Consider the following 9,408-nt stretch of genomic DNA (forward strand, 5'->3'; position numbering starts at 1 on the left):
ACATGGCGGCCCCGAGAGGCCATCCCCGGGGCGCGGCGCGCGGCCGGAAGTGACGCGCCCAGGCGGTTCCGCTTTCTTTTCACGGCCGGGACCCGTGGTTCCTGGGCCAGGGGGGGCGCGGTGGGTGCTGTTAACCTTTGCTCCGGCCTCGTGTAGGTGATGACCTAGCAGGGCGAGGAGGGCACCCCGACTTCCTGTGGCTGCGGGGCGAGTGTGGGGGGTGCGGGAGGCTGAACCCCTTTGGCTTCTTGGCGGGAACGGTGTAGCCCTCTTCGCTCTGCACAGGGAGCAGAGCGGGACGCCCCCTCCTCCCCCTCCTTTGGCCAGGATCGGGGGACCCCCCCCCCAGCCTGCCGCTCGCAGATCCGAGAAGCGATGCGGGCCCCGGATTGGCTGGAAGGAGCCCTCTCCCGCTAACCGGGCTCTCTGGTCGCAGCGTGGGGACTCCAGCCTGCTTCCGTGTCCGGCCCAGAGCCCCCTGCGAGATGTTGCTGCTGCTGCTGCTGCTGCTGCCGCCCCTCTCCTGGGCCGTGGAGGTCAAGAGGCCGCGGGGCGTCTCGCTGACCAGTGAGTCCTCCCCCGCCCGGTTCACCTGCTGCAGGCGGCGGCGGGGGGAGGGAGTGGGGGGACTGCCTCTGGCCCCTGGCGGGGTGGGCGCCCCGCCGCCTTGGGCCTCGGGCTGCCCCAGGTTGAGCCTCTCGGCCCTGCCCCGCAGACCACCCCTTCTACGACGAGAACAAGCCATTCACTTGCTTGGACGGCTCGGCCACCATCCCCTTCGACCAAGTCAATGACGACTACTGTGACTGCAAGGATGGCTCGGACGAGCCGGGTGAGTCGGCGCTGGCCTGCCCCCCCACCCCGCGTGGCCCCCCGCTGGGCTGGGGGGACAGACCCGGGCACAGAGGTCCCTGGGCAGGTGCCGTGGCATCCCAGGGCGCTCCCCCGTCTCCCACTCTGCCAGCCCCAGGCTTCTCCGGCCAGTCCTGGAGGTCCCCACGTACACGCAGACCCCCCTCCCCGGGGCAGGGTGCAGGAGAGGGTGTGTGTGGGCGCAGGGCGGGGTCGCTGCTGAAGACAAAGGAGTTGGCAGGCCCCAGAAGACTGGGCTCTCTCTCCTCCTTGTCCCGCCCCCCTCCCGGGCTTCCTGGGGCTGGGGTCGGGGTAGGGGTCTTCCTGTGGACCAAAGGGCCGTCTCCTCCCACCAGGCACGGCTGCCTGTCCCAACGGGAGCTTCCATTGCAGCAACACCGGCTACAAGCCCCTGTACATCCCCTCCAACCGCGTCAATGACGGCGTCTGCGGTGAGTGACGGGGAGGGCGGGAGCAGGGGAGACAGCCGGAGGGAGGAGGCACTGCCGGGTCTGACAGCAGCCCCCACCCCTGCCCCAGACTGCTGCGATGGGACAGACGAATACAACAGCGGCATCGTCTGTGAAAACACCTGCAAGTAGGTGGCTGGACGGGAACCCCCTCCCCTCCCACCTCGCCTGACCCCACCCTCGTCACCCCTACCTACCTATGGCTTCCCCTCCCCCACCCTGGAAGCAGGTGCATTTGTCTCCCTGCCCAGCAGATGAGCAAAGTCAAGTTCAGGAAGGGAATTGGCACCCCCGGGGGGGGGGGGACTGTGCGACTAGGACGGAGCAAGGGCTCGAACCCAGGTCGCTGCGAGGCCTGGCCCCATTCTTGAAATTGCCACGAGGGGCTCACGTGGCCACCAGAGAGGGGGGCTGAGGGGAGAGGGGGCGGATCGTGGCGAGCGAAGGGAACAGCCCCTCTTGGCCCCTGTCGCCGCGTGGCGGGACTGGGTGGGTCTTGCAAAGACGCCGAGAGTCCCGGCACGGAGGTGACGGCTCCTGACGGCACGTCTCATAGGTGGAGGGTGGGTTGAGCTCCAGGTGCCTTTTAGCCAGGCTGCCTTTCTGTTTGTCATCTCGTTCCTCGCTCCCTGGGCCTCCCCCGGCCCCCGGCCCCAGCCCCTAGGGCAAGCCCACCCTGCCCAGTGTCCCTTCTTCCAAGGACGAAGGCTGCCAGGGCCTGGGGGAGCCGGGGGGAGGGCGGGTAGCAGGTGTATGGGGCCCTCTGGGAAGAGGCGGCCGTGGTGGGCCCTAAGCGGCCCCCCGGGGTGCCTGTCCCACCCCTCACCCCCCAGGGAGAAGGGCCGGAAGGAGAGGGAGTCCCTGCAGGAGCTGGCGGAGGTCACGCGGGAAGGCTTCCGCCTCAAGAAGATCCTCATCGAGGACTGGAAGAAGGCCCGGGAGGAGAAGCAGGTGAGGCCCTGGGCGTCGCCCGGCGCCATCTGGGCCCTGTGGCCTCGAGGGAGGCGTGGGCCGGCCAGCGGGGGGGGGCTCCCGGCTGCCCCCGACTGGAGGTGTGAGGGCTCCGGCTCTGTTTCCCGGCCCAAGGAAGGTTCCAAGTGTTTCTTTGCCGTCCCCATGGCTAGGGAGGCTGGGCGGGCCCTGCGGTGACCCTCGCCCTCCTGGGGAGGCCGGAGGGTCCTGGCAGGAGGCGGGGTCCAGAGAGGAAGGAACTCTCCAGGGGGGCTGCAGCTGGGGGGGGGGTCCTGTTGCCCGAAGACCAGGGCCGGCCTAGCCCCCGACCCCGTTCCCTCTTCAGACTTGCTCAGGACGCCCCGTGCACTGGGCAGGAGGCTGGAGGCAGACCCAGTCCTGCCTCCATGGTTTAGTGGCAAGGACAGACAGACAGAAGCCACGCCCAGGGCTGATGAGAGAAAGAAAAGCTTTTTTTTTTCTTGGTGGAGGGGGTGGCGTACAAGGTATGGAGAAGGTTCCCAGTATCACTGCCACTACCCCTTGTCGGGGGGACGGAAAGCAAGGAGGACTTCCTGGAGGAGGAGGTCTCTGTGTAAACTGAAATCCGTAGGCTGATGGAGTAGCATGTGCCGAGTACTGAATACTGGGGGCCTCATCTCTGTCAGGTGGATTTTAGAGGCACATTAGGCTGGACAAGCAGGCAGGGGCTGTCCTTGTCACACAGGGCCCCGTGGCCACGCTGAGGTGTTTTAGACTTCTCTGGGGAGCCACAGCAAGGGGGAGGGAGACCCCTGCTGTGCAGCAGAGGCTGGGGTAGGGGTTGGCAGCCAGAGCAGGTGGAGAGCTGGCCCCTTGCCTTCTGCCCGCCCAGAAAAAGCTCCTTGAGCTGCAGTCCGGAAAGAAGTCCCTGGAGGACCAGGTAGAGCTGCTGCGGACGGCAAAGGAGGAGGCCGAGAAGCCGGAGAAGGAAGCCAAGGAGCAGCACCAGCGGCTGTGGGAAGGTACAGGCACCAGCGGCCGGGCGCGCCACTCTGTGCTTGGCCCAGAGGCGGCCCGGGCCCAGCAGCCCCACTGCATTGGTTTTATTGAAGTGTATTTTATTTATTTGAAAGAGTTGCAGAGACACAGATAAAGGGGGAGAGAGAGAGGGAATCTTCCCCGACGTGGGCCATCTTCCACTGCTTTCCCAGATGCATTGACAGGGGAGCTGGACGGGAGGTGGAGCAGCTGGGACTTGAACTTGGTGCTCCCAGGGGGTGCTGGAGGCCCAGGCCACAGCTGAAATCCGCTGGCCCCTTTTAGCTGATTATCGATCGTGGGGTTTGTTTCCTTGAGTGTCTAATTATTTCTGACTGTATGTTGGTCATCATTGTGGGAAAGTTATCCATGGGATAACTTTCAGCTTAGGATGAGCAGTTCTGAAAGAGAGGGAGAGAGAGAGACAGAGAGAGGGAGACAGAGAGAGAGGAGGGGGGAGACAGAGAGGGAGAGAGAGAGAGAGGAGGGGGGAGACAGAGAGAGAGGGAGAGACAGAGTGAGGGAGATGGAGAGAGAGAGAGAAACAGAGAATCTTTTCTTTCTGCCGGTGGCCAGGAACACTGCCATTCTGAGATCCCCTGAATCTCCCTCTCAGGCAGTGCATGACGGAGCCCGTCCGGGAAGCGACAGCCCCCTAATAGGGGTCTCCTGTGACCCTCCCTCACCTGGGCTTTGATTCCAGCCTCTCCTAACCCACAAGTTCTCATCCACACAGACACCCAGGGCCAGGAGTTGGGTGCAGCAGCTCAGATGCCACTTGGGACGCTCATATCCCACGTCAGGGTGCCTCCCCCACCCCGATTCCAGCGCCCTGCTCATGCGCCTCCCAGGAGCAGCAGGCGGTGGCTCAGAGACTTGGGTCCCTGCCTCCCGCGTGGGAGACCTGGAGGGAGGTCCTGGCTCCCGGCCTCAGGATGGCCCGGTTCTGGCTGCAGCAAGCATTTGGTGTCTGATCGAGCAAGTGGGGGTGCTCGCTCTCCCCCTCCCCCTCCCCCTCTCCCCCCTTCCCTCCCCTTCTCCCCCTATCTCCCTCCACCTTTCCAAGTTAGCCAGGATCGGCAAAGCCGCTGAGGGCACAGGCTATCTTACCTTCCCAAGATCCTGCTTTGCCCTGGTAATTCCCATTGCTAGCGTTGGTTTTAAGAGGATTTTCTTATTTTCTTTTTTTTTTTTTAATTCTCGGGCTGCGTTTGTTGCTTTTGGCCCCGGTCCTCGTTCTCAGTCCCTGGGTGCTCTCTGAGCTCCGTGGGGACTGGGAACCATGGAAGCAGAGCCAAAGGGGGTGGGGTGGAAAACACCAGGTGCCCTCAAGGAGCAAGCAGAGCTGGAAGGAGTTGGAGGCCGCTGACCAGGAGCTGGGTGGCCGTCAGGAACCAGGGTGGCCCCCTCTCCAAGGCCACGGGCCTCCGTCTCTCGGGACCTCCGCTGCCTGCTCCCTCCCTGGTGTCTCCTGACAGGCAGCTCTGTGCACATTTGCTAGGCCCCTGCTGTGTGCCGTGTGCAGCCCTGGTCAGCGCCGCTGGCTGTGGAGGGAGGGAACAGGTGCAAAGGCCCTGAGGCAACTTTGTGTCTGGTTTTAAGGAGCAGTGGGAGCTATAGAGGGCTCAGGCTCGGTGTTCCAGTGGGGAGGGGTGAGGCAGGAAGGAGCTCAGAGACCAGCAGGGAGCCCACTGCTGGGTCCCAGCAAGCGAGGGTGGGGCTGGGGGAAGGGATCCCACGTGAGGGCCCTTGGTCCCTGCCGTCCCCAGCCCCGGGGCTGTGTCTTCTCCCTGTGGGGCTGGGAACTCCTGTCCGGACTCCAGCCTCTCTCCGTACCCCGCCCCTCCCCCCCAGCCTCCCGCGCCTCCCACACCCTGGAGGCCCTGGGCTTCTGGTCCTCTAGTGACGCTCGGCTTTTCTATATAAATAAAGTTTTATTGACACGGCCAGGCCCCTCGGTTGACACAGGCCCTGCTTGGCCCAGCTCAGCGGCCCGAGCACCACTTCTGCACAGACCCCAGGCTTGACGGGGCTGGGGGGGGAGGGGAGGAGGCGGACGAGGAGGGGCCTGATCCCAGGGGTGGCTCCGTCCCTTCCGTCTGTGCCGCTCTCTGGGGACAGCCCCTCGGCACTCCCAGGGCGCCACCTGGCCCAGTCACCCTCCCAGCCCCTGCTGGGCGTCCTCCATCCCCTCTGCCCCCTGACCTCTGACCCGGCCCCCGTTAGCACCTCCCAGAACTGCACCCTTCTCCCGTCCTTTGCTTGTATCTCTGTTCACGCAGAAGGCAGGGTGATAGGGAGAAACAGAGGTCTTCCATCCGCTGGTGGAAGCAAGGGCCGGGCCAGGCACACACTGAGGCCGGGAGCCCGGAGCTCCATCCGGGTCTTTTATCTTACTTGTTTGAAATGCAGAGGGGTCTTCCACCCACTGGTTCACTCCCCAGACACCCACAGCAGCCACGGTGGGCCAGGTCAGAGCCAGGAGCCGGGAACTCGGCCACCTCGGCCACCTCCAGCAGAGCCAGGCCCTCCGACAGCTCAGCCATGGCACCCAGCGCTGGCTCCTTCTTGGCGCTTCTTTGGCACCCACGGGGTGGGGAGGGGCTGGCCCTGACCCCCCAGCTTGTCCCCTGGGAGGCCTAGTTCAGGCTCCGCCCTATGAGATGCGGGGGGGCCCCCAACCCCACCCACTCCCGGGCCTGTCCCTCCCTGCCCCGGGTGCTCCTGGGAGGTGCAGGGTGGGGGCAGGCCCCGGTGACGGCGCCGCTCCGTCCACAGAGCAGCAAGCCGCCTCCAAGGCCCAGCGCGAGCAGGAGCTGGCGGCCGAGGCCTTCCAGGAGCTGGACGACGACTTGGATGGGAGGTGAGCGAGCTCGGGCCGCGCGGGGCCCCGCTGGGGCCAGGGTCCCAGGCCCTCTGTGCCCCGTGTGCTGCTGCTGCTACTGCTGGGTGGGCGGGGCCTCACCGCTTGGGGGCGGAGGCAGAGGGCAGCTCCCTGGGTTGGGCAAGGGGTCTCTGTGGACTTGGGCGGGACCCCAGGTGTCTCCCGACCCCTTTCTCAGTCCCCGCCTTCTCCCGTCCCGGCACCTGGGGGTCCCCAGGGAAGATCTGGCGCCCATGGTGGCCGCGGTCCTCACCCCCTCCCCCCACCTGGCACCCCTGCAGGGTCTCACTGGCCGAGCTGCAGACCCACCCTGAGCTGGACACGGATGGGGACGGCACGCTGTCCGAAGGGGAAGCCCAGGTACCCAGCCTGGCCCTGGCCTGGGCCTTATAGGGATCACTGGCGGCCACGGCCACCTCAGGCAGCCCCGCCCTCCCTCCCTCTCTGACCCGGTCTCGCTGGGTCTCCCCAGCCCCCACCCTCGCTCTGTGCTCCCCCGGCCTGCACTGCCCCCTTCTGGCTGCAGCCAGGCGGGCTCGCCCTGTGCCTGGCACCGCAGCCCGAGGCTCCCGGGGGCCTTGGGTGCTGAGGGCAGGCCCCACCCTGACACCGCGGCCCCGCCCCTGCCCCCGCAGTCCCTCCTCGGGGGAGACGCGCACACGGACGCCGCCTCCTTCTACGACCTTGTCTGGGCCGCCATCAGGGACAAGTACCGGTCCGAGGTTGGTGGGGGAGGGGGAGGGGGAGGGGTGGCGCCTGCCCTGCCCCCGCTGCGCGCAGAGGGCCACTTCCGGTCCTGGCACGGGGCCACCCTGGCCAGCTGGGCCGCCCGCGCGCCCTCCACGGCGGCCCCCTCCCTCCACCGCACCGGCCACCCCCGCCCCTGCCCTCCAGGCGCTGCCCGCCGAGCCGCCGGCACCCCCCGCCCCTGATGTGACAGCGCCTAAGGAGGAGCAGCCGCCTGTGCCCCCACCGCCCACGGAGGAGGACGAGGAGGAGGAGGAGGAGGCGGAGGACGAGGAGGAGGAGGAGGAGGAAGAGGAGGATTCCGAGGTGCCGGGGGAGCAGCCCAAGGTGCGGGTTCCCGAGGGCTGGAGGGCGGAGCTGGGGAGGCAGGGGAGGGGCTGCTCACTGACCACCCCTCTCCCTTCCAGGAGGCCCCGCCCCCACTCGCGCCCCCCCAGCCACCCAGCACCGCGGAGGACAAAATGCCACCGTACGACGAGCAGACACAGGCCTTGATTGACGGTTAGGGCCACCCCTGGTCGGGGGGCCTCCCTCTCCCCAAGATGGGCCCCCTGTGTCCCCCGGGCACCGTAGCCCGTTCTCCAACCCCTGCCTGCACCTGTGCGGGTGCACGCTGTGGCCGCACCTGCTCCCAGCAGGCCCTGTGACCTGGGGAGCCCCGGGGCAGCCGTTCCCATGATGTTTGTGACACCCAGGCGGCCACGAGCCAGCTGCGCGGGAGAGTGGGTCCGGGGTGGGGGAGGGGCGCCTCTGACCCCGCCCCCACCCCTGCCAGCTGCCCAGGAGGCCCGGGGCAAGTTTGAGGAGGCCGAGCGGTCCTTGAAGGACATGGAGGAGTCCATCAGGTACCGGACGCAGGCAGGCAGGCAGGCATGCGCCTGCGGGGCCGGGCTCCCCGGGGGAGGCCGGGACACGCGGCCCTGGCCGGCCGCCCCTCACCGCCCGCCTCCCGGTCCAGGAACCTGGAGCAGGAGATCTCTTTCGACTTTGGACCCCAAGGGGAGTTCGCCTACCTGTACAGCCAGTGCTACGAGCTCACCACCAACGAGTGCGTCCGCGGGGGCGGGGCCGGGGGCGGGGCCGGCGGCGCAGTGCTTGGCGGGGAGGGGCGTCCCCGCGTCTCCCCCCACCCACCCACCCGCCGCGCCTGCCCCCAGGTACGTCTACAGGCTCTGCCCCTTCAAGCTCGTCTCCCAGAAGCCCAAGCTCGGCGGCTCCCCCACTAACCTCGGGTGAGTGCCTCGGGGTGCCCGCGCTCGCGCCCGCGCCGGCCCCGCCCCGCCCCGCCCCGCCCCGCCCGGGCCTCAGCACGCCCCGCCCCGCCCCGCGCCGGCCCCGCCCCGCCCCGCCCCGCGCCGGCCCCGCCCCGCCCTGCCGCGCCGGCCCCGCCCCGGCCTCAGCACGCCCCGCCCTGCCGCGCCGGCCCCGCCCCGGCCTCAGCACGCCCCGCCCTGCCGCGCCGGCCCCGCCCCGCCCCGGCCTCAGCACGCCCCGCCGGCCCCGCCCCGGCCCCGCCCGGGCCTTAGCACGCCCCGCCCCCGGCCCCGCCCCGCCCCCCCGGGCCTCAGCACGCCCCGCCGGCCCCGCCCCGCCCCGGCCTCAGCGCTCTCCGCTCTCCCGCAGCACCTGGGGCTCCTGGGCCGGCCCCGACCACGACAAGTTCAGCGCCATGAAGTACGAGCAGGGCACGGGCTGCTGGCAGGGCCCCAACCGCTCCACCACCGTGAGTGCCCGCGCCGGGCGGGGCGGGGCGGGCCGGGCCGGGGGCTGCGGGACCCAGGCCCACGCGCGCGCGCCACCGCCCGCCCCCCCCCCTCCCCAGGTGCGGCTGCTGTGCGGGAAGGAGACGGCGGTGACCAGCACCACGGAGCCCAGCCGCTGCGAGTACCTCATGGAGCTGACGACGCCGGCCGCCTGCCCCGAGCCGCCCCCGGAAGCCCCCGCCGACGGCGACCACGACGAGCTCTAGCCAGCGCGGAGGTGGGCAGGGGCTGGGGGCCGAGGAAGGCAGACCCCCGGCCCGGCGCCCCGGCCCGCCTCCAGCTCACCCGCATCTCTCCCCCCACCCCAGAGCCTCCAGGTGTGAAACCAGCCCCTGCAGGCCTGCTCCTCTGGGTCCCGCGCCCTCCCGCGCGGGGCCAGGAGCTGCGTGGGACCCGGTGGGGGCCGAGCTATGCCCCCAGGCCCCAGCGGCCTCCCAGGACAGAATGAAGCAGCTGCCCGCTGGCCAGGGCCCCAGGCCGGCCGCCCCTGTCCCCCCCCCCCCGTGGAGATGAGTGACAAACTTGACCTGTGACCTTGAAACAATAAATGTGATGTCTCCTCAGCTCTGTGGGGTCTGCCTTGCTTTGCGGTAGGGGAGGGTGGGGGACCTGGGCAGAGTGGACGCGGGGCAGGTGGGGGTGGGGGACCTGGCAGCAGTGGAGGTGGGGGGGGACCTGGGCAGAGTGGATGCGGGGCAGGTGGGGGTGGGGGGCAGGTGAG

At 68.9% G+C, this 9,408-nt stretch overlaps 1 protein-coding gene across 7 annotated transcripts; it reads left to right on the plus strand.

The window, feature by feature from the left end:
- Position 1: 1 nt before the first annotated feature.
- Positions 2 to 9,250, plus strand: PRKCSH (PRKCSH beta subunit of glucosidase II). 7 transcript variants are annotated; one of them, XM_051840007.3, is made up of 18 exons: positions 2 to 156; positions 437 to 567; positions 716 to 832; positions 1,209 to 1,304; positions 1,393 to 1,450; positions 2,156 to 2,273; positions 3,148 to 3,277; positions 6,072 to 6,156; positions 6,459 to 6,537; positions 6,813 to 6,899; positions 7,072 to 7,251; positions 7,332 to 7,425; positions 7,700 to 7,769; positions 7,883 to 7,972; positions 8,082 to 8,156; positions 8,548 to 8,647; positions 8,747 to 8,904; positions 8,996 to 9,250. In XM_051840007.3, the coding sequence occupies exons 2-17, from the start codon at positions 486 to 488 to the stop codon at positions 8,891 to 8,893; spliced, it is 1,608 nt and encodes a 535-aa protein (XP_051695967.3). In that variant the 5' UTR covers positions 2 to 156; positions 437 to 485; the 3' UTR covers positions 8,894 to 8,904; positions 8,996 to 9,250. The 7 variants fall into 7 exon arrangements, with proteins under 7 accessions (XP_051695967.3, XP_069915202.2, XP_051695965.3 ...); XM_070059101.2 differs by having other exon boundaries at positions 7,072 to 7,230; XM_051840005.3 differs by having other exon boundaries at positions 29 to 152.
- The last annotated feature ends 158 nt before the right edge of the window (positions 9,251 to 9,408 follow it).

Source organism: Oryctolagus cuniculus, chromosome 16, assembly GCF_051225735.1.
Source record: "Oryctolagus cuniculus isolate XC-2025 breed Fujian yellow rabbit chromosome 16, ASM5122573v1, whole genome shotgun sequence".
NCBI lineage: Eukaryota > Metazoa > Chordata > Mammalia > Lagomorpha > Leporidae > Oryctolagus > Oryctolagus cuniculus.